The sequence below is a fragment of the Erpetoichthys calabaricus genome, chromosome 3, assembly GCF_900747795.2.
Source record: "Erpetoichthys calabaricus chromosome 3, fErpCal1.3, whole genome shotgun sequence".
In the NCBI taxonomy this organism is placed as follows: Eukaryota; Metazoa; Chordata; class Cladistia; order Polypteriformes; family Polypteridae; genus Erpetoichthys; species Erpetoichthys calabaricus.
The window spans coordinates 128694222-128719212 of record NC_041396.2 but is presented as its reverse complement, the minus strand read 5'-3'; the positions used below and the strand labels follow the sequence as shown (position 1 = coordinate 128719212).

At 39.0% G+C, this 24991-nt stretch overlaps 1 protein-coding gene across 2 annotated transcripts in view; it reads left to right on the top strand.

The window, feature by feature from the left end:
- Positions 1-13918, top strand: part of eprs1 (glutamyl-prolyl-tRNA synthetase 1) — a 208488-nt gene extending 194570 nt beyond the window's left edge. For both annotated transcript variants that reach the window (XM_028797360.2, XM_051925007.1), the window contains 4 exons: positions 45-205; positions 1291-1369; positions 4427-4491; positions 13483-13918. In XM_028797360.2, coding sequence (XP_028653193.2) covers positions 45-205; positions 1291-1369; positions 4427-4491; positions 13483-13633 — 456 coding nt within the window. In that variant the 3' untranslated portion in view covers positions 13634-13918. The remainder of the gene's footprint in view (positions 1-44; positions 206-1290; positions 1370-4426; positions 4492-13482) is intronic.
- Positions 13919-24991: the final 11073 nt, after the last annotated feature.

Here is a 24991-nt window from a genome sequence, read left to right as displayed (position 1 = left end):
GTATTCAAACCAAACTCCCAATTTTTTTTATTTTTTTTTTTTAGGGAGTTCCAGTTCGTGTAGAGGTTGGTCCTCGTGACATGAAGAATGGGCAGTTTGTGGCAGTACGTAGAGACACTGGTGAAAAACTCGTTGTGAAAGAGGGAGAAGCTATAAAAACAATTAAGTATCTACTGGAAGATATTCAGTCACATCTTTTCACTAGGTAGAAAATATTCTAAAGTCAGTCGTCCATTGCCTAGCATTCCACCGTACTGTATTGAAAATGATGTATTTTAGTATTAAAGACCATCATCATCACCAGTTTGACAGCCATTTTTTAGGCTAACTGGTTGACCTTCAGATCTTTTTCTTTCATTCTCCATGGTCCTTGAAATCCTTTAAAGTTAGACCCTGTGACCACAAGGATGCCCCAGAGAGCCCCAAACCACAGACCCAGCAATGCACCATGCGTTGGTAGGATAAAATAGGCTTTTTATTGTCTCCCAAGGCACTTTCCACAGTTCTTTCAGGATGTAAGCCTCAATTATACAATAAATTAATAGTAAACAACCAATTCTTTCTCCTTTTTTGCTCTGTTGAATGTTGCCTGCTGTCTCTCGACTCTGACTCATCCATGTGTGGCAGCGGGCTTCCTTTTATGCCAGACCCAGCTGCTAGGTCTTCTGGAAAACACATCTGGGTCATAATGAAAATAGTAAAGTCCTCCCCCGACAGCACCCTCTGTTGGAATGTAGGGATCCCTACCAGGCTGCACGTCCAGACTCCATATCCCAGTCAATCCTGTGGGTGTCCTGACTGCGTTCCCATGCGAGGACCACTGCCACCTGATGTATGGGGAATTTACCTGCTCCTGACTTCTGGCTTCCATTGGTCCGTCCCATGTTCAATACTGGCTGGGCACAATGTTATTCCTGTCCGTGTAATAAACCATGCTGCTCCTTGGCTGGATTGCCTGTTCTTCTCCTACAATCCCATTCTTTTCAAATCATCTAACACCTCCTCCACCCAATATCGTCTTTGGCCTCCCACTTTGCCTCATTCTCTCCACCTTAGTGCACCTTGTTACCTAATTATACTCCCAAGTTCCCAAACACCCTAGTCTGTTCTCCGCCCCACAGCACCTATCATGTCCTCACTAAATCTTTCTGATATCTTGTCATTCATCTTTCTCTTGTTCCAAATAACTAAACAATTATTTAAAATATGTAAATGTTTAGACAAATGTTTTAAACTGGCCAGGCTCTTTTTGTATGACTACTGTGTTGGTTATCTGTTGCAATTGTTTAGGGCATCTAATGATTTAAAGACTCATATGGTTGCTGCTGACTCAATGGAAGAGTTCCAGAAGGAGCTGGATCAAGGCATGGTAAGCTATGATCGGTTGCTTTTATCTTTTTATATTTTTCTCATCATTTTCAATTTGAGGTGTCTATGCAGCTTGGCTTCATTTAATTTCATAGTAGATCTATGCGCCCGACCCGACACAGATTCACGCGGAGGCATGTGTAAAATAAAACAAATATTTATTTTACTTCACCTGTGGGGCATGTCTTCCCCGTGAACCCCACAGACACAACACAGTCCCAACAAGCACACTTCACCAACACAAAACACTCCCTTCTGGCACCACCACTCCTCCCGTCAAGCTTCATCCTCCTCCTCCTGACTGAATATATTCTTTTAAGTTGACAAGTAATATTTCAAGAATTAGGCAAAAATGAAAGAGCACCTTTTTGTGGGCTCCAAATAAGGGAAATGATGAATGTTGAACATGTCAAAGATTACTATAATATTACACTATAATAAAATGGAGTTGTACAGCAGTCACTGACGAAAGTGTTTTGTGGAAATTATAAGGAAGAAAATTATATGAAATAGTGAATTCTCAAGTCCTTATAGTGCTGTAAGGTGTTGTGTCAGTTAAACATTTTTTTTTTTTATAATTCACATTTGGTCTTTATGTCAATGTCAATCTATGTATAGAGCACACTTAAAACAACATCAGTAATGCTGTAGTTAAAGTGCAAATCACTAAGAGGAGGGAACCATCGGTATCACTGAAGGTCACAGAAAGCTAGAGAATAGAAATGCTTCTTCAATCTAGTTGTTAACAGTTCAATTGAAGGTGACTCTTTAATGTAATAAAGTAAAGAATTCCACAGACGAGGAGCAGCAGCTGCAAAAGCCCTGTCCCCCATAGGTTTGCACTTCGTGTGAGGGACAACAAGAGACAACTGACCAGTAGATCTAGGTTCTCAGGATGGCTGGTGTATAGCACAGAATTCAGATAACTAGACAACATCATACTCGAAAACTTTGTTAATGTTTGTGATAAGTGCAAAAATGCTCTTCTCAAGATATCACTAGCATGGTGAAGTGTTACCAGGAATAGATGAATTCAGGCTTTCTTTGTTTCTTTGATGATTATTGCTGGAGTCATGGATACATGATTCACATGCAAACACAGAAATCAAGGGTAGGCACGTTTTAGGTAATTAACAAATGTTAAATTTTATTATTTGAAATAATTTCTTAAACATAATAAGTTGTTCACTTAACATTGAAAGAATATACAGAACTGTGCAAAAGTTTTAGGCAGGTGTGAAAAAAATGCTGTAAACAAAGCATGCTTTCAAAAATATAAATAATGATTGTTTATTGTTATCAATTTACAAAATGCAAAGTGAGCGAACAAAAGAAAAATCTAAATCAAATCAATATATGGTGTTACTACCTTTTGCCTTCAAACCAGCATCAATTCTTATAGGTACACTTGCACAAAGTCAGGGATTTTGTAGGATTATAGTCAGGTGTATGATCAACCAATTATACTAAACAGGTGCTAATGATCATCAATGTCACACGTAGGTTGAAACACAGTCATTAACTGAAACAGAAACAGCTGTGTAGGAGGCTTAAAACTGGGTGAGGAACAGCCAAACTCTGCTACCAAGGTGAGGTTGTGGAAGACAGTTTCATGTCATGGCAAGATTGAGCACAGCAACAAGACACAAGGTAGTTATACTGCATCAGCAAGGTCTCTCCCAGACAAAGATTTCAAAGCAGACTGGGGTTTCAAGATGTGCTATCCAAGCTCTTTTGAAGAAGCACAAAGAAACGGGCAACGTTAAGGATCGTAGACGCAGTGGTCGGACAGGAAACTTAGTGCAGCAGATGAAAGACACATCAAGCTTATTACCCTTCGAAATAGGAAGATGTCCAGCAGTGCCATCAGCTCAGAACTGGCAGAAACCAGTGGGACCCAGGTACACCCATCTACTGTCCGGAGAAGTCTGGCCAGAAGTGGTCTTCATGGAAGAGTTGCAGCCAAAAAGCCATACCTCCGACGTGGAAACAAGGCCAAGCGACTCAAGTATGCACGAAAACATAGGAACTGGGGTGCAGAAAAATGGCAGCAGGTGCTCTGGACTGATGAGTCAAAATTTGAAATATTTGGCTGTAGCAGAAGGCAGTTTGTTCGTCGAAGGGCTGGAGAGCGGTACAATAATGAGTGTCTGCAGGCAATAGTGAAGCATGGTGGAGGTTCCTTGAACGTCTGGGGCTGCATTTCTGCAAATGGAGTTGGAGATTTGGTCAGGATTAATGGTGTTCTCAATGCTGAGAAATAAAGGCAGATACTTATCCATCATGCAGAACCATCAGGGAGGCGTATGATTGGCCCCAAATGTATTCTGCAGCAGGACAACGACCCTAAACATACAGCCAAAGTCATTAAGAACTATCTTCAGCGTAAAGAAGAACAAGAAGTCCTGGAAGTGATGGTATGGCCCCCACAGATCCCTGATCTCAACATCATCGAGTGTGTTTGGGATTACATGAAGAGACAGAAGGATGTGAGGAAGCCTACATCCACAGAAGATCTGTGGTTAGTTCTCCAAGATGTATGGAACAACCTATCAGCCGAGTTCCTTCAAAAACTGTGTGCAAGTGTACCTAGAAGAATTGATGCTGTTTTGAAGGCAAAGAGTGGTCACACCAAATATTGATTTGATTTAGATTTCTCTTTTGTTCATTCACTGCATTTTGTTGATTGATGAAAATAAATGATTAACACTTCAATTTTTGAAAGCATTCTTTGTTTATAGCATTTTTTTACACCTGCCTAAAACTTTTGCACTGTACTGTATACATTGCCATTAATTATATTATATACCTTACCTAATTTTAGGCACATGTCAGAATATTTATTTATTGGCCAGTGCTTTTTAGTATTAAAAAATATGTTGACTATTTTAAGCCTGCATCTTTAAGATTTTGTTTAAACTTCAGCTGATAAACATTTGTGGGAAAGCATTCTGTACTGGGATTTGTGTTGAAATTAAAAGGATTATCCTGCAGAGATCATTCTTTTATAAACCTTTATTAAGCATAGTTGTTAACTTGGTTATGTCTTTTTTTGCAGATTGTTCAGATACCATTCTGTGGAAATATTGAGTGTGAGGACTGGATTAAGAAAACAACAGCAAAGTAAGTCAAAAGTTTAGAAGAAGTGAGAGAAAGTATGTCTTTAATGTCTGTTGTAGATAGTATCTAAATTTTACTGTTCAAACTGAATGAGTAAAATGCCTTTTTATCTTTGTTTTACAGAGTTCTGTTTGCCCTTTAATAACAATAACAGTAATGATACATTTTATATCAGATGCCTTTCATAACACTCCAGAATTTAACAGACAGTTAGTAGCATTCATAGTAATAAACAACTGCAAACTTTAAAACAGCAAATAATAAAACAATCAGTAATGCATGAGCAAAGCAAGAAAGGGCAACAGTAAGTAATAAGTAACATAAAGAACAGTTGCCTCTCAGTGCAAAGGCTTGTTAGAATGTTTATACCCTGAAATTTCCATTTTTCCTACTGATGACGTTTCATTTCTAAGAATACAGCTTGATATACAGTAATCCCTCCTCCATCGCGGGGGTTGCGTTCCAGAGCCACCCGCGAAATAAGAAAATCCGCGAAGTAGAAACCATATGTTTATATGGTAATTTTTATATTGTCATGCTTGGGTCACAGATTTGCGCAGAAACACAGGAGGTTGTAGAGAGACAGGAACGTTATTCAAACACTGCAAACAAACATTTGTCTCTTTTTCAAAAGTTTAAACTGTGCTCCATGACAAGACAGAGATGACAGTTCTGTCTCACAATTAAAAGAATGCAAACATATCTTCCTCTTCAAAGGAGTGCGTGTCAGGAGCACAGAATGTCACATAGATAGAGAAAACAATCTCTAGCAAACAAATCAATTGGGCTGTTTGTCTTTTAAGTATGCGAAGCACCGCGGCACAAAGCTGTTGAAGGCGGCAGCTCACACCCCATCCGTCAGGAGCAGGGAGAGAGAGAGAGATAGAGAGAGAGACAGACAGAGTTTGTTTTTCAGTCAAAAATCAATACATGCCCTTCGAGCTTTTAAGTATGTGAAGCACCGTGCAGCATGTCGTTTCAGGAAGCAGCTGCACAAAAGATAGCAACGTGAAGATAATTTTTCAGCATTTTTAGACGAGCATCCGTATCGTCTAGGTGTGCAAACAGCCCCCCTGCTCAATCCCCATACGTCAGGATCAGAGAAAGTCAGCGCAAGAGAGAGAGAAAAGTAAGCAATCTAGCTTCTCAGCCATCTGCCAATAGCGTCCCTTGTATGAAATCAACTGGGCAAACCAACTGAGGAAGCATGTACCAGAAATTAAAAGACCCATTGTCCGCAGAAATCCGCAAACCAGCAAAAAATCTGCGATATATATTTAAATATGCTTACATATAAAATCCGCGATGGAGTGAAGCCGCGAAAGGCGAAGCGCGATATAGCGAGGGTTCACTGTAATGCTGTTCTGCAGTGACCATTAATAAAAGCAAATCACTAGGAAAACCAAGAATTGATCTGCGACAGGAATGTTTTACTAATGTGCAATTGTATATAGCATGTTCAAGAGTGGAGCACACGGTGGTGCAGTGGGAGCTTTGCTACCTTGCAGTAAAGAGTCCACAGTTCATATCCCAGATCCTCCCTGTGTGGAATTTGCCTGTTCTCCTCTTGTCTGCGTGGATTTGGTCAGTGTTCTTCATTTTCTTCCCATAGCCCAAAGATATGTAGGTTAGATGGACTGGCAACTCTATATTGATGTGTACTTGTGTATGTGTGTTTACCCTGCATGGACTGGTGTCCTGATAGTGGATTGTTCCTGCCTTGCTCCCAATGCTTGCTGGGTTAGGCTCCAGCTCCCCTGTTACCCTATTCAGGATTAAGTGGTCTTAGAATAGGTTATAGTATGTCCAAGAGTAAGCAGCTTCAGTGAAGTAATATTATTAGCCCCAGGATGAGAGACAAAACACATTTTGTATACAGAAAAGTACTCAGTTATTTACATAGTACTTCTGATACTTCCAATTAACCCATTGTCTTGGGAAATAATTTGGCTAGTACAAAATAAGTAAGATTTTCTTAAGGTAGTTTTCTTCTTTGCATTTGCAGTAACTTTCTGTCATAATTTTATTACTGTGCAATCATGTTTACTATAGTGAAATTACCAAGAAACAATGAAAAGGGTGTATTTTTTTAAATTATTTTATCACATTTTTGATATTTTTATTGAAACACATAAGTCTTTTAAATTTGTCATGATTATGTAAGCTCTAGCAGCAACTTCATTCATATACACAATTATTGGCACCCCTGTTAAAGATGAGTGAAAAGAATTACCCTAAGTTCTTGTCTATAAGCTGCGGCTTATCTAAGGAAAAAAGTTGTGAAAATGAAAAAATAGAATATCGGCTTATACATAAGTCCGGCTTATACATCCATCGCGGGGGTTGCGTTCCAGAGCCACCCGCGAAATAAGAAAATCCACGAAGTAGAAACCATATGTTTATATGGTTATTTTTATATTGTCATGCTTGGGTCACAGATTTGCGCAGAAACACAGGAGGTTGTAGAGAGACAGGAACGTTATTCAAACACTGCAAATAAACATTTGTCTCTTTTTCAAAAGTTTAAACTGTGCTCCATGACAAGACAGAGATGACAGTTCAGTCTCACAATTAAAAGAATGCAAACATATCTTCCTCTTCAAAGGAGCAAACAATTCAATGGTGCTGTTTGGCTTCTAAGTATGCAAAGCACCGTGGCACAAAGCTGTTGAAGGCGGCAGCTCACACCCCCTCCGTCAGGAGAGAGAGAGAGAGAGAGAGAGAGAGAGAGACCCCCTGCTCAATCCCCATACGTCAGGATCACAGATAGGCAGCGCAACAGAGAGAGAAAAGTAAGCAATCTAGCTTCTCAGCCATCTGCCAATAGCGTCCCTTGTATGAAATCAACTGGGCAAACCAACTGAGGAAGCATGTACCAGAAATTAAAAGACCCATTGTCCGCAAAAATCCGCGATATATATTTAAATATGCTTACATATAAAATCCGCAAAAGGCGAAGCGCGTACACAAAATCAATTTATTAAAAACAGTTATACATTTTTAAAAATTAATTTTTATTAATCAAAGCCATCAAATTCTTCATCAGATTCAGTATTAAAGAGATCAAACAGCTCGTTAAAAGATTCTGGAATTTCAGATTCGATTTGATCTTCGGATTCTTCTTCAGATTCTTCTTCACTATCAGTGGCACGAGATATCACAGCTGTTAGCACTTCGGTTGGATATTCGCAGATATTCGCGGCTTTAAATCCATTTTTAATGCAATCCGCGGTTACTTCACTCCAACATTCGTCGATCCATTGACATACTTCAGCATAAGAGGCCCTTTTCATTGATCCAGACTTAGTGAATGAATGGTAACCATTGACCATCCAGTCCTCCCATTTCTCACGCATTTTGATTTTAAAAGATTTATTAACGCTTAGATCCAGTGGCTGTAATTTAGATGTCAGTCCTCCAGGAATAATAGCCAATTGTGAATACTTTTTCACCTTTTCTTTGACTTCTTCTGTGATGTGAGGTCGAGCCGAATCGTATATTAAAACTGATTTCTGGCAAAAAAATGAATTCTTGCGTTTATGCCAAATGTTTTCTAACCAATAGCTGACCATATCCGCGTCAACCCATCCCTTTTCATTTGCTGTGATAACAACTCCTTTAGGGAAGACATCTTTAGGAATAGTTTTTCGTTTGAAAATCACTAAAGGTTTGCATTTTCCACCATCGGCTGTAGCACACAAGACAACAGTAAAATTGCACTTTTCATTGCCAGTGGTAGTGATTCTGACATCAGTTGATCCCTTTGTCTCAACTGTGAAACCACTGGGCATATCGAAACTGATGGAGACCTCATCCATATTCCCGATGTGTTCGAAATTGACTCCATTGATCGCATTTTTGACAAAAACCCCAAAGACAGCAATTTTCTCTTCCCAATCCTGTGGTAACTTCTGTCCAATAGATGTAATGGCTCTTACAGATAAGTTGTGTCTTTTCATGAACAGAAAACACCAACATTTGCTGCCTTTGAAGTCATTGATTTTTAAATGTTTTGCCAATTCTTTCGCTTTCAAACGAATTCCAGTGGTCGACACTCTTCTATTTTCATTGCGTCTGGAGATAATCCATGTCTTCAATTGTGACTCCAATTCCGGCCAAAACTCTTTTCGGGACCGACAGCAGCGCTTCTTCGGATGCATTGCTTTTATAACAGGCTTTTGTTTTTTCCATCGCCGGATGTTTGACTCGTCTGTTCTGAACTCTTTAGCTGCCGCCGCATTGCCATACTTTTCGGCATAGCTCACCGCTTCAAGTTTTCGATGATTGGGATAAGATTTTCGAGTCTTCTTTACATTATCCATTTTAACAAATTTAACAAAATCACAATTTAAATGACCGCTACGCACGCTTGTTGACGCCCAGAGCAGAAAGAACGCGCTCCGGCCGCTCCAATTAACCGCGCCATGCAGGGAGTGAGAGAGACGCCAATATCTCACACTCTCTCCCCACTTAAAGAAATTAAATGGGTGCGAGTGAGACCACTGACCTCCCTCCATTCTATTAGTTACAGGTTATAGTACGTTCGGCTTATCCATGAGTCCGGCTTATCTATGATACGATTTTATTTTAAAAATTCGTATGATTTTTGGTCTCCGGCTTATCCACGAGTCCGGCTTATAGACAAGAACCTAGGGTACAAAAAAGCTCTTTTTGTTGAATTACAATAGTCCCACACTGCTAAAAGTGAGAGAAATCCAGCCTTTAGAGTGGTTTGATCATTTTCATCCATTTATATCTTGACTTTTTAAATTGATCAAAGTATGTAGAAACTTTCAAGCATTAATCTGATTACAATTAGGGCAATAACTAAAAAGTTCAAATCTCCTATAACTGTTACCAACCCAATCCATCCCGTACAGTGAGCAGTAAGAAAAGTAAAACAGTCCCCAAAGATCACTGTTGGAGAAATACAGAAAATAGTAGCATGTTGGGAGTTACCACATTTCTAAAACTACCATCACATGCCACCTCCTTGCCAAAAGATTATTTGGAAGGAATGCCAATAAAAAACCTTTCCTAAACGCTATTGGAATGGTATACTGTAGTCAGAGAAAATGAAAATTAATCCTTTTGGCAAGAAACACACAAGGTGGGTTATGGTTAAAAGAAAAAAATAGTATGGCTATACTGAATAGAACCTGATCCCCAGTATCAAGTTGACATTCTGTGATGTTATGGAGCTGATTCTACTCCAAAAACCCCATGAACCTTTTTTGTTTTTTTGGGGGTTTTTTTTGGGGTGCACTGAAAAATGAGTGAAATCCAACATTTAATAGAAGTAAACTAAGAACAAATAATTCCCTATCAAGAAATTTCTCTTTGTTTTTTATTAATATTTTTAACAAAAGTCACATACACCTCAATTATTGGCACACTTGAATTTAAAATTTTTACAACCTCCTTTTGCCAATAAAACAGCACTGAGTCTTCTCTGGTAACCTATTATAAGGTTGGAGAATATACAGGGTGGTCCAGATCTAATTATGCAGATCCAGATCGTCTGGATGACTTTGATTTATGCGGGGACGATTCCAGTTCAGCGCAAAGACAATTCTTCATGTCATCAGTTTGCACCTTTCTCAATGGTCCGGGATTTTTCGGGTGATTTTCTATGTAATAAACTTAAGTTATAGCATAATGAAAATTGCATAATTAGATCTGGACCACCCTATAGAGTAGGGAATCCTGAGATTACTATTCTACTCCATATCATGTAGGGTCCTTGGTCTGGTCTTGTGCACTCTCCTATTCAGCTCATTCCACAGGTTTTCAGTTGGATTTAGGTATGGGGACTGAGACAGCTATGGCAGTAATTTGATTTTGTGTTCTTTTAACCATTTTTGTATTGATTTAAACATAACATTTTGGATCATTGTCCAGTGGAAAACTCCAATAACAACCCTGTTTTAGTTTTTTGGCATAGGCAGCAAGATTTAAATTTAAAATCTCCTGGCATTTCACACAAGAAAAGCACTCCAGTGGCCATGTTTTCAGGCTAGGATTAAATAATTGGAGATGAAATGTTCAGCACATATTTCCATTATCAATTGGTTTCATGTTTTGTACCTGGTTTTCAGTTACATTGAATGTCTGCAATTGTGTAAAATAATAATCTTTCACAAAATTTGTTTTTGCTATATATATATTTTCTTTGAAACTTATGTTTCAAAATATTAAACTGTCACCTTAATAAATCCTACTTTTTATTACATATTCATGCATGTTACTGATGCTAGTATACATATAGTCCCCTCCACTATTATTGGCACCCCTTGAAAAAATTAGTAAGAAGGGTTAGAAAAAAGTCAGTTTGCTAATGAACCGTCATCTTGCACTGAAAAAATGAGAAACATCTGACTTTTTAATTGAAACAAGTTCATTCCAAGAAAAACAAAGCCCTCATCAAGAAATAAATATTTTTAACAAAAATACATGTGCCGCAGTTGTTGGCATCCCTGCATTTAATACTTTGTATAACTTCCCTTTGCCAGTATAACCGCTTCTCTTATAACCTTTTTTGTAAGGTTGAAAAATAGAGTGTTCTTATTTACATAATCTCTCCAGATCATTCAGGGTCCTAGGCCCTCTCATGTGTACTCTCCTCTTCAGCTTGCTCCATAGGTTTTCAATATTGTTCAGGTTAGGGGACTGAGATGGCCATGGCAGAACTTGATTTTTTTTGTCAGTTAACCATTGCAGGGTTGATTTGGACATGTGTTTTGGATCATTATCCTGCTGGAAGATCCCATGTCGACCCAGTTTTAGTTTCCTGGCGGAGGCAGCCAGGTTTTGATTTAAAATCTCCTGGTATTTCATGGAATCAATGATGCCATGTACCCTAACAGTGTTTCCAGGGCATTTGGAGGAAAAACAGCCCCACAACATCACAGAACCTCCACCATGTTTCACAGTTGGGACAGGGCTCTTTTCATTATAGCCATCCTTCTTTTTACACCAAACCTACTTTGGACTTTTTGGCAATAAACACGCAATTTTTGCTTTTTCAGACCACTCAAAGTTGTAATAATGTTTTACAAACTCCAGGCGCTTACATTTGTGGATAACTGTCAGAAAAGGCTTCTTTCTGGCAATCCTTCCAATGGTGGTTCTGGATACCTGATAACCCCAGGATTTTACTTTCTTTTTCATTTCCCCAACAGTGATACTTGGAGATATTATTGCTTCTCTTACTATCCTTCTCACTGCATGTGGGGGTAAAATAAAGTTGGGTCCTCTTCCAGGCAAGTTTGTCACAGTTCTAGTTGATGACCACTTTTTTATTTTTGCCCTAACTGTAGAAATGGACATTTCCAAGCGAGTAGCTATATTTTATAACACACTTCTCCCTCATTTGGATTGAGTGTTCTCTTTTCTTTTCCATGATGATGGTTGGATAAGGAAATTTGGTTCTCTGTTTCCTCACATTTGTATCCCAGTTAATCAGTAATTCATTGATTTCAACTGGAAAGTGCCCTGAGGAACCTGAAAACGCTTTCCTAGCTTCTTAGAACCTTCTCCTACTTCGTGAACATCAATTATTTTATTTTTCAGAGTGCTAGACATCTGCTTAGAAGTGCCCATGGCTGTTGATTGTTGGAACAAGGTTTGAGGAGTCAAGAGAATTTATACAGCTTTACACTTCGCATCACCTTGGGTTTCCTAACAATGTCTGTGAACAAGCATAGCCCTAATGAGCTAATTAAGGTCTAAGACCTTGCTAAAAGTTATTTGGGACCTCAAATATCTTGGGGTGCCCAGACTTTTGCATGGTGCCCCTTTCTTTTTTTCCACTGTACAGCTGTACAAAAAGAAACAGTACACTAATCTTGCATAAAATGCTGGTGATATATACTGTATAATGTTTTTATAATATTACAGTAATAATAATAGCAGCAGCTCAATACTCGGAGCACCGAGACTCAAACCCGGCACCTTTGGGTTATAAGGCAGCAATTCTTACCTCTGTGCCATTGAAGAACACATATCAACTTCCTGTCAGTTGACATTTGATCTTGGCTTTTTAACTCATTGACCGCAACATGTAAATCGAATGAATTTTTTTTCTTTGGTTATATTCTCGAATAAAAACGCACATGTTTATTTGATATTTGGACTAAAGTCTTCACACATTATACACTTTATGTCATCATTAATATAACATGGAAAAAGTTTCTGCTTTAGGTATGTGTTCAGCGTTTCTTGCCTCACATTTCCTTTCATCCTACACTTCCCCAGATCTTTGTAGACACGGAACACACATGAAACGCATGTATTCCAAATAACGATATACTGTATTATTTACCCTATACAACTCTAGGAACCTCACATGCAGATAGGAGCCTTGGCTTGAGCTGGGAGAGTTGAGCTCCGTCAAGGCCTGGGGATGGGGCAGCAGGTTGCTGTGCTGATCACACATTTACAAAACAAAAGACACTGATGGAGAGGTGCGAAGGGATTTAAGGTGGGCCGGGATTACGTGTTTTTTTGTAGGCTTTGGTAATTCAAGTGTTAATCTTGCCTCTCTCAACTCTACAGATTCTCTTTTCACACTTGTCCTTTTCAGTTTCTGGGCACTTGGCCTTGGCACATACTTGATGCCTTATTCACCCATCTCCAGAAGACATTTAAAAAATTGGAATTTTGCTCCTGTCTTTTCTGATAACCAACATGAACCACACGATTTACATATTATAACATTATTTTAAATGTTACTGCTTTTTTTCTTTCACATGATGTTGACAGTGCCATTTATATTGTATATTTCAACTCAAGAGCCCATCTACAAAGTCAGCATTCCTTGTAGCAAAGTTGAGACCCATGTAAAACTTGGTTTTCAAGCATATGTGCAGTATGTGTATGTCTGCATAAAAGATGATGAGATCTTCATGCTTCATATGTAGCCTCTGTTGTTCAGAAAGCTTAATCCCCTTCAAAAACCTTGTTCCTAAACCAGATCTCTACTTCTGTTTTTAGGGACCAAGATTTGGAACCTGGAGCACCTTCCATGGGAGCCAAGAGCTTGTGCATTCCTTTCTCACCACTTCGGGAGTTGAAGGCTGGCACACTGTGTGTTAGTGGCAAGGAGCCTGCCAAGTTCTACACACTGTTCGGAAGGAGTTACTAAGTACCAGGAAAGATGGGGCTTGCTTAAGTAAAGCCCTCTAGTGGTTTAAACAAAGGTCATGTATCGTAGCTTTCTGCATTTGTTAGCACACGGGGAAATTGGATTGATGGGACACAATTGTGTGTTTTAAAATGGACTAATTTATTTTCCCTTTTCACCATACCCCATTTTCTTTATAAAATTTCCTCAGGTATAGAAAGTCCTGTTTACATATGTAGTCAAGAAAGTATCAAAACCCGTCAGGTTTGTAAAAGACTTTAATCACAATAAAAGGACTAATGGATATGTCTCCGTTTTTCAGTGTGTAAGAATGTCTGTATGTCATCAACCAGTTACTTGCATTTCTTTATTTGTCTTTCTGTCTCATCATTAGTTATTTGCTGTGAGTGCTGGGAGAGAATGTCCTAGCCAGAGCTGCTAAAAACATGTAGCAAAATTATGAAAATACGTCTTTGGCTGCAATTAAAAAAAAATGATCCATGGTCATGCTCTTCATATAGTATCAGTCTTTTTTTATATTCATTTTCAGGGTAGGAACCAAAACTGGAAACTGCTGGGCACGCCCAAAAAATACATAGATATCCTAATACATAGGGACATTTTAGAATTACTAGTCACCTCTGGAAACAAGTGCAGAGAGAGTGAGTAACAGAGAGAAAATGTACAAAATCCACACACAATTCTTGTTCCTGTTGTACGTTTTCCTTGACAACCTCCAAGGAGCTTACATGGGTGCAAACATACTAAATAGAATACAGTTAAAACACAAAGTGCATTCCACTGAATATGTACAAATACACACATACAAATATGCATGTTGTACTTTTTTGAAGGTTTTGAAAATTGTCATGTTTTTGTGGTTTTAATTTTTTAATCTAAAATATATTCATGTAAGCCAAGCTAAGGCCAGTTAAAAATGAAGAACGTGTACACTTAATGCAAATGCTTATGAACAGTCCCTCAATGCAAATTTTTTAGTATACTATCGTTTTGGCTCTGTGACTAGGCGGAGTGGTGGATCTGTGGCTAGGGATCTGCACTGGCAATCGGAAGGTTGCTGGTTCGATTCCCGTAAATGCCAATGGGGACTCTGCTCTGTTGGGCCCTTGAGCAAGGCCCTTAACCTGCAATTGCTGAGCGCTTTGAGTAGTGAGAAAAGCACTATATAAATGCAAAGAATTATTATTATCCCATCCACTCTAGGCTAGGATTGGTATTATGGTCAAAGTAAGTAAGTAAATATTGTTGTACCAATGTCAGTTGTTAAGAATTTCAGTTGATGAAACTCAGAAGTGGAATATGATATGTTTATAACTTAAGACAACAGCAAACCCAATACTGAAACATGAAACCAAAGTTAGAGGTTCTTCTGACTCTTAGTCACAATCAGTTAAAATAATTACAAAAGTAATCGTAAAAAAAAATTAAAAATAAATAAGAAATGCATTCAGACCTATCTCACCAGCAATAGTTACACACATATGCCAAAGTAATGAGACTTCTATTTTTATTTAAATGCAGAGTAATTGAGAATTTCTTATATTGGTCAGTTAAATATTCTGGAGTTTGTAGGTCCTAAATCTAAAAGTTCCATCCCATCTAGTTTAGTTTCATTTAAGCAATTTACAATAATGATTATATATCTGAAAGGATGATTTGAATATTGATTTCAGTCTTCCATTAGTAGTAAATATGAAGAACTGAATGGATTTTGTGAAAGAGACTTTATTTAAAGTGGTGAAGTGATATTCTTTTGTTGAGAAAGGTTTAAAGACCAGGAAAATCTTTGGTTTTCAGTTCTGGTTAAATTGTGTTTCCCTATTTTAGAAATGAGCACTCAGTAGGTGTAAATTAATGGGCCACAGTTAGGCCATGCATTCAGAATGTTAAGTACTGTTTAAAGTCTTGGGTGCATTGAATATTTAACTGTGGCTTTGGCTAACACCAAGGCAAATGTATTAGAAAAACACCTTGGGGATTTAGTTTAGAGTGGTATTGCAGGTAAGAAATTGAAAAAGAAAGGACAAGTGATCAAAATCATATTGATTAAGATAGTTTGAAAATCCAACCGATTTAGGAGGAAAGCAGAAATGTTAAGGAGGTAGAAAAAGTATTTTGAACAAAGTTGCAGGTGTTAAGTACAAGTCTTCAGCAAGAAGTGTATAGAAATGTTTAGCCAATACATCACGGTCATGTTGTCTTATTAGAGGCATCTGCAGCCTTAGGAATTTAAACATATCTGTGGCTGAGGGCTTAAGCAATTTTTTTTTTTTTTTTTTTTTTTAAGTTGTCGTAATCTCAGTTGGCTAGCCAAGAAACTTGTGAACCTCGCTATTGTAAAGCTCTTGTCTTCTCTGTATGTTTTGGGACTAAAGCAGAATAAAAGCTACATTAACTAGTCAACAAAACCATAATATTGAATGAAAAGCACCAAACCAAATAGTGGTATTTATAAATATATTTTACAATTTATGGCATGCAGTGGGTCATCAAAGCAGATGATCTCTCCTCAGGTACTATACATTTCCAGTTTGACATCTCAAGATGCACAGATGGAGGGAATGTTCCTAGAAGTTTTCGAATCCCCTTACTTTGCATCTCTGCTTAAACCCCCTATAGTTTGCTAGCAGAAGTATTGTCCATGTAACCTTAATCATACGTGCATTTGAGGAGGGTTTTCACATTTTCCCAAAACTGCCCTGTGCATAAACAAACTGTGCACAAAGGTTACTTAATTTTTCTCAATGCAAAATGCTCTTTTTCAAAGGTAAATTGGAATAACCATGTGAAATGGCCATAGTCCAAGGTTCAGTTTATGTGATTTACTTCTGGTGCTACGATTTTTGTTCTATATTCCAGAGACATTTATTAGCTAATTATACTCCTCACACTGACATGGTGTGAGCATGACCTGTAATTGACTGAAATAAAATAAGAAAATATTATATAAATGGATGCATTTGCTTTGTTAAATGAGAGGAAACTACCTATTAGTGATTTACATGATAGATTTAGTGCAGAGCAACAAAACACAATTTTATTCTTGGCGCTTTGAGTTACTAAAGAAAGTGAGAGAAATTATGGATGATATTAACGCTCAGATATTTAAATCAGTTTTTTCACAATCTAAATTTCAAAATTCCAACATTAAAAAGAGTTGAACCTTGTTCTCCAGTTTTGAAGATGGATATCTGAGACAGTGCCCACCAGCATGAGCACTGTTTTTGGTAATTGTTTTCAACTTGAGATGTCTTACAACAATGTGGGAGTTGCTTCTTAAAATGCACATAGAGCACAATTTCTAAAAAAAAAAAACACAAACGATTTAAAATGAGAGAGACTCCTGTTAAGGAGCTGGAATACTCAAACGTCTAACGCCGTATGGTCTGTTGCTTGTGGATGAAAAGGAGGAGACTGACACAGACCCTGCTCAGTCAGGCACCTAACAGCAGTGGTGAGTTTTCAGACTTTATTAGTTTAATGCTTATTTTAATTGTTAGTATAACTATCACATACACTGTTCACATCTTTTAGTCCTGATGTACCACTTAACTGGTAAGTGTCATTTTATATTATTGTACTGAACAGGACCCATTAATAAACTGATCACCTTTGTGTTGCTTATTTCTATTCTATTATTTTTTTTCTTTGACTAGCAATTTAGGATTTTTTTTTCTTCTTTTTGTTCTTTTCTAGTCTATTATATTACTTTCTTTTTATTTGTGGTAATCTGGCCTTTTTTTTTTAAACCTTTGGCAGTTTACCAGTTACATTTGTACCATATACAATTTCAGGTTATTTACCTGCATTTGAACTACTTAAATGTCAATGAAAGTAGAAAAATTGGGTATATACTATGTGCAAGTATGTGAATATAGTAGATAGATAGATAGATAGATAGATAGATAGATAGATAGATAGATAGATAGATAGATAGATAGATAGATACTTTATTAATCCCAAGGGGAAATTCACAAAAAAATAAAAGTAGAAAAGTACACATACACATACAGTCATACACAGAGCTGCTGAAAAGGCTGCCACTCTTGGCGGCGCCGGAACTAACAATTACGGTAACTATTACGGTACCAGTCAAACATTTAGACACGTCTGGAAATGTTTTTGATAGAAGACAATACCTTTTTAATCAAGATATGATTAAAATACAACAAAGATTTTACTAGTATGGTAATGCCAATTATAGCTGGAAATTACTGTTGTTGTTTTTTTTTTTGTTTTTTTTTTTACACTTATGACTGCATAGCTCCATTTTCAGCAGCCATTTCTTCAGTGTCCTAATAGATGTAGATAGATAGATAGATAGATAGATAGATAGATAGATAGATAGATAGATAGATAGATAGATAGATAGATAGATAGATAGATAGATAGATACTTTATTAATCCCAAGGGGAAATTCACATACTCCAGCAGCAGCATACTGATTCAAAAAAACAATATTAAAGAGTAATAAAAATGTAGGTAAAAACAGACAATAACTTTGAATAATGTTAACGTTTACCCCCCCAGCCCCCCCCCCCCCCCCCCCCCCCCCCCGGTGGAATTGAAGAGTTTGGGGGAGGAACGATCTCCTCAGTCTGTCAGTGGAGCAGGACAGTGACAGCAGTTTGTCGCTGAAGCTGCTCCTCTGTCTGGAGATGACACTGTTTAGTGGATGCAGTGTATTCTCCATAATTGATAGGAGCCTGCTCAGCACCTGTCGCTCTGCCACGGATGTCAAACTGTCCAGCTCCATGCCTACAATAGAGCCTGCCTTCCTCACCAGTTTGTCCAGGTGTGAGGCTTCCTTCTTCTTTATGCTGCTTCCCCAGCACACCACTGCATAGAAGAGGGCACTCACTACAACCGTCTGATAGAACATCTGCAGCATCTTATTGCAGATGTTGAAGGACACCAGTCTTCTAAGCAAGTATAGGCTGGCTCTGTCCTCTCTTGCACAGAGAATCAGTATTGGTAGTCCAGTCCAATTTATCATCCAGCTGCACTCCCAGGTATTTATAGGTCTGTACCCTCTGCACACAGTCACCTCTGATGATTACGGGGTCCAGGAGGGGCCTGGGCCTCCTAAAATCCACCACGAGCTCCTTGGTTTTGCTGGTGTTCAGGTGTAGGTGGTTTGAGTCGCACCATTTAACAAAGTCCTTGATGAGGTTCCTATACTCCTCCTGCTGCCCACTCCTGATGCAGCCCACGATAGCAGTGTCGTCAGCGAACTTTTGCACGTGGCAGGACTCCGAGTTATATTGGAAGTCCGATGTATATAGGCTGAACAGGATCGGAGAAAGTACAGACCCCTGCGGCGCTCCTGTGTTGCTGACCACAATGTCAGACCTCCAGTTCCCGAGACGCACATACTGAGGTCTGTTTGAAAGATAGTCCACGATCCATGCCACTAGGTATGAATCTACTTCCATCTCTGTCAGCTTGTCCCTAAGGAGCAGATGGTGTTGAAGGCGCTAGAGAAGTCTAGAAACATAATTCTTACACAACCACTGCCTCTGTTGAAGTGGGAGAGTGATCGGTGTAGCATATAGATGATGGCATCCTCCGCTCCCACCTTCTCCTGGTATGTGAACTGCAGGGTCGAGGGCGTGGCGTACCTGTGGCCTCAGGTGGTGAAGCAGCAGCTGCTCCATGGTCTTCAGCACATGTGACATCAGAGCGACAGGCCATAAGTCATTCAGCTCACTAGGACGTGATACCTTTGGGACTCGGGTGATACAAGATGTTTTCCAAAGCCTCTGGACTCTCCCTTGTTCCAGGCTCAGGTTGAAGATGCGGTATAGAGGACTCCCCAGCTCCAGCGCACAGACCTTTAGCAGTCGTAGCGATACTCCATCTGGACCCGCTGCTTTGCTGGCACAAAGTCTCCTCAGCTCTTTGCTCACCTGCGCTGCTGTAATTGTGGGTGGCGATGTCTCTCCTATGCTGGTATCAGCAGAAGGATGGGTGGAGGGTGTAGTACTCCGAGGTGAGAGTGGATTAGGGTGGTCAAACCTGTTAAAGAAGTTGTTCATTTGGTTTGCTCTCTTCACGTCTCTCTTGATGGTGGCACCCCACTTCGAGCTGCAGCCAGTGATGATCTTCATCCCATCCAACACTTCCTTCATGCTGTTATTCTGCAACTTCTGCTCCAGCTTTCTCTTGTACTGCTCCTTCGCCACCCTGAGCTGGACTCTGAGTTCCTTCTGCATGCGCTTGGGCTCATGCTGATCACTGCCTTTAAAAGCCCTTTTCTTCTGGTTCAAAAGGCCCTTGATGTCACTTGTAATCCATGGCTTGTTGTTAGCATAGCAGCATACTGTTCTTACTGGAACTACAATGTCCATACAGAAGTTGATGTAGTCAGTAGTGCAGTCAACAACCTCCTCAATGTTCTCACTATGTGATCCCTGCAGGATATCCCAGTCCGTAGTTCCAAAGCAGTCCCTCAGAGCCTGCTCTCCTTCAGGGGACCACTTCTTGAATGAGTGTGTGGTTTCAGGTAGCTCCCTCACTCTTGGTTTGTAGTGAGGCTGAAGCAGAACCAGGTTATGATCTGCTTTCCCAAGCGCAGGCAGCGGGGTGGCGCTGTATGTGTCTTTAACGTTTGCATACAGTAAGTCAATAGTCTTATTTCCCTGGGTGTTACAGTCCACATACTGGGAGAAGACAGGTAATGTTTTGTCCAGCGTCACATGGTTAAAATCCCCAGTGATTAGCACAAGCGCCTCAGGGTGCTGCGTTTGTAACATACAACAGCAGAATGGATGATGTCACTTGCTATCTCCATGTCCGCCCAAGGAGGGATGTAAGGAATAACAACAATGACGTGTCCAAACTCTCTGGGCAAGTAATAGGAACGCAAACTTACGGCCAACAGTTCGATGTCCCTGCAGCAAGCAGATGATGTATGAGTGCTAATTGGTTGTTAGTATATTTGTATTTGCATCAGCACCTTTGAAACTCTGTATTCTGTTCACTTGGGTTGGCCAGGCACTGGCATTCTTAAAATTAAGTTCTGGGTTAAAAATGCCAAAATGAAATAGTTTTTTCATGAAACATTATCAGTCATATTTTTTATTGCAGGATTTTTTCTTGATTAATAAGAAATAAGATGGCCACCCAGGATGATGCCATAATATGGGATTTAAAAAAGAAATTTTAATTTGGTTAATTTATCAGTTTTGCGTTCAGCAGTACCAGTAATTAATCAAATACTTTGGCAAGGCTCCTGCTTTATCTTACCTGTTGTAGGAGGTCTTTAGACTTGTGTCAAGGTAACTGAGGCACACTCATGCTAAGAAACGGAATAATACAATTTATTGATAAACACAAGAATTATAGAAATATAACTGCACAGATATGTTGACATATAAATGGATGCAAACAGACCTGAGAAAAAATCATGAAACATATAGGCAAGCTGATTTCTGTTATTTAGAGTTCTATTTTATCTTGGCACAAATAAATAGTTTTATGATACCAAATCTTTATGATATCCAGTGGTGTGGAGCTGTTGCTTTGTTGTTGCTTCAGTTTCAAGTGGAAAATCTTTCATGTGTTGGAGTGCATTCTTTCTCTTGCTGCATGATCGTTGTCAGTGCTATGCTGCTGCTTCCACAGCTTGCCTTCTGCTGTCTTTTGCCACTTCATAGGGAAAAGTTATTACTCATTCTGGCCCAAGAGTTTTGATGCTGAAGTACCTTTCTTGGAGTAATGGCTACTCTTAAGAGACAGGGCTCAGTGCTTAGCTTGGCAGTCTGGATCTTAGCTCTCAGGCTAACAAAGAGAAAAGAGATTCACCTTTTCAGCTCCTCATGGAGATGGTGGCTCATAACGTTTAGATTCAAAGATCAGAATTCAAATGTTTTAGAGTTGGGAGAGTTCCCACTCCCTGAAAGAATCACTGAACTACTTCCAACTTGTCATTCTTTTCTCTTTTCTTCATCTCACTTACTTTGAGAGGTGGAGTGTATGTGTTGTTAAAGAAGGTTGAACCTTCTTCTGACTTGATTAAAGTCATTTTCAGTTACAAATTCCATGTCTTTTAATAGGTGGTTCTTACTGTCCATCTTAGTTGTCATGCCTTGAATTATTGGTCTTTGTCCTTGCTTGAGCCCATTTTATACTCTCTGACTCAAGAGCTGTGCAGAAGGGCTTCTGGAGAAATGTCAGTGCAACTCTGATTTACACCTTTGTTATTGGATGAAGTTCATGCAGGTCTTGGTACAAGATGGAGTTCCATCACTTAGTTTGGAGGGTTTTGTGCAGCTGGATACCTGCATCCCTGTTTAATCTGGTGTCTTAAAAGGCCTGGTGTGCTGTGAAAGCCTAGCAGAATTTGTCATACAGGGCAAACTGGATCCCAGCTGAGATAGAAAAAGAATGGGGAAGGCAAAGTTGCACAAGTGCACTGTATAAGTGAATAAGTACTTGAGAGTCTAGTGTGAGAAGCAAATGCCGTATAAGTCCTAAGTTGGCATTTACTTTTAAATACATGCTAAATGCTAGTGTCACCTGCAACAGAGAAAAGATGATTCTGCAATTCTTGGTTTACAGACAAAGTTTCAAAGAAAAAGCCATATATGACACTGGCAAATAAAAACAAATGGTTAAAAAACATAGACATTAGATAGAAGATGACAGGAAAAGTGTATTATTGTCAATGTAGGCACAACTTATACAAAGACCATGGACACATATCTGACACTTTCTGAATTTCAAGATGCTATTGCTTGTCCTGATGGATATCCAATGGAGGTGTACAGAAAGGTTTTCACTAAATTTGCACTGTTTAATGTTGGTAATATTTAAATAAATGCAAAATCTATTGAACTTAACATTTCATCAAAAATGCTATGTCAGATGCTAATTAAAGTCTTTTCAAAAGACCAGCTTGAGTGCGTATTGTACAGTCTCTCTTCTGAACAGTGATGTTAAGATCGTGGTTCATCTTTTTTAGCAAAAACTTTGATCTCTCAAAACTAAACCAGATTTATCAAAGGCAGAAAATGAGTTTCAAATAGTTAGTACTTACTATAATATACTGATGTACTGAGTCACCAGAAGGTCTGGTATTTCTAGGTACAGAAATAGTTTTTAGTGGAAATGAATGAGGTGATCTGTTTACTGCAAGGTGCAAATTTGGGTTTGACTCCAATATACAGTATGTTAATGGATTAAGTTACTACACTTTAGTCCAGAAATTCACTTAAGATAAATAAATATAGGTTCTGGCTATTTTAAACAAACAGAGATGCCCATTATCTCTAGTCCTTTTTGCTACCTAATAGTTTTTAGATGCAAACCATTATGATAGGCATCATAAGGAAACCACTTTAAAGAAAGAAGTAGTTGGTATACTGATGAAATTATGCTCTTTATCTCAAACTGAACCAAAGTGCTGTACGAAATTAGCAGACAAAAAACAGTTTATATAATACACTGCTCAAAAAAATTGAAAGGAACACTTTTAATCCAAGTATAGCATCAAGTAAATGAAACTTCTGGGATATTGATTTGGTCAGTTACAGTAAATAACAGAGGGGGATATTATTTAGTTTCAGCTGCTTTGGTATTAATGAAATTAACAGCAGGTGCACTAGAGTGGCAACAATGAGATGACCCCCAAAACAGGAATGGTTTAACAGGTGGAGGTTACTGACATTTTTCCCTCCTCATCTTTTCTGACTGTTATTTCACTAGTTTTGCATTTGGCTATAATCAGTCACTACTGGTAGCACGAAGCAATACCTGGACCCTACAGAGGTTGCACAGGTAGTCCAACTTCTCCAGGATGGCACATCAATACGTGCCATTGCCAGAAGGTTTGCTGTGTCTCCCAGCACAGTCTCAAGGGCATGGAGGAGATTCCATGAGACAGGCAGTTACTCTAGGAGAGCTGGACAGGGCCGTACAAGGTCCTTAACCCATCACCAGGATCAGTATCTGTGACTTTAGGCAAGGACGACCAGAATGAGCACTGCCAGAGGCCTACAAAATGACCTCCTGCAGGCCACTGGTGTAAATGTCTCTGACCAAACAATCAGAAACAGACTTCATGAGGGTGACCTGAGGGCCCGACGTCCTCTAGTGGGTCCTGTGCTCACTGCCTGGCATTGTGGATCTCGATTGGTATTTGCCATAGAATACCAGAATTGGCAGGTCCACCACTGACTGTGCTTTTCACAGATGAGAGCAGGTATATGTATGTATGTATGTATGTGTGTGATATATATATATGCACACACACACACACACACATACATACATAGATACATATATATATATATAATATACTGTATACACACACTGTGGTAAGACGGACAAAGGGGACAGTCAACTGGATGGAGGAAGAGGATCTAAGGGTACGGGATGGAATGGCAACATGGAGGAGGTCAGACAGATATGGAGGGGCAAGGTTGTGGATAGCCTTAAAAATTAACAGAAAAATTTTGAATTGAAAGCCAATGAAGATTCTGCAAAACGGGAGTGGTATGGTGAAAAGAGGGGGTTCTAGTAATGATGAGGGCAGCTGAATTCTGGACCAGTTGAAGCTTATAAAGAGATTTGCGAGAAAGACCAAAGAAAAGGGAATTGCAATAATCCAGACGAGAAGTGACAAGGCTATGAACAAGGATAGCAGTGGTGTGGGGAGTGAGGGAGGGGCGAATACGATTAATGTTACGTAAATGGAAATATGCAGACCGGGAGATGTTATTGATGTGGGAATGAAAGAATAAAGTACTGTCAAGGATGACACCCAGACTCTTAATCTGTGGGAAAGGGGAGACACAGGAATTATCAATAACAAATTAAAAATGATCAGTTTTGGATGTTGATTTTGTACCAATGAGGAGAACCTCAGTTTTGTCACTATTTAATATAAGAAAATTTGAAGAAAACCAGGATTCGATTTCTGCTATACAATCAATAAGTGAGGAGGGTGGAAAAGAAACAGTACGTTTGCTAGTGAGATAGAGCTGGGTGTCATCAGCATAAGACTGGAAGCTAATGTTATAGTTATGAAAGATATTTCCAAGGGGAAGGAGGTAAATAATGAGAAGTAACAGCGTTGGGTTGTGATGTGAAAGTTTTAAGCTGAAACAAACTGAGTGCGGCCTGAGAGGTAGAATCTGAACCAAACGAAGATAATCTATTGAGAAGGGTAATGTGACAAATAGTCTCAAAGGCTGCACTTCGATCAAGGAGGATGAGAATAGTAAGTAAACCAGAATCAGCTGCCATAAGGAGGTCATTAGTAATTTTTATAAGTGCCGTTTCTGTACTGTGGAAGGGACAAAAACCAGACTGGAACTGTTCATACAGATTATTTTGAGATAAATGAGAATGAAG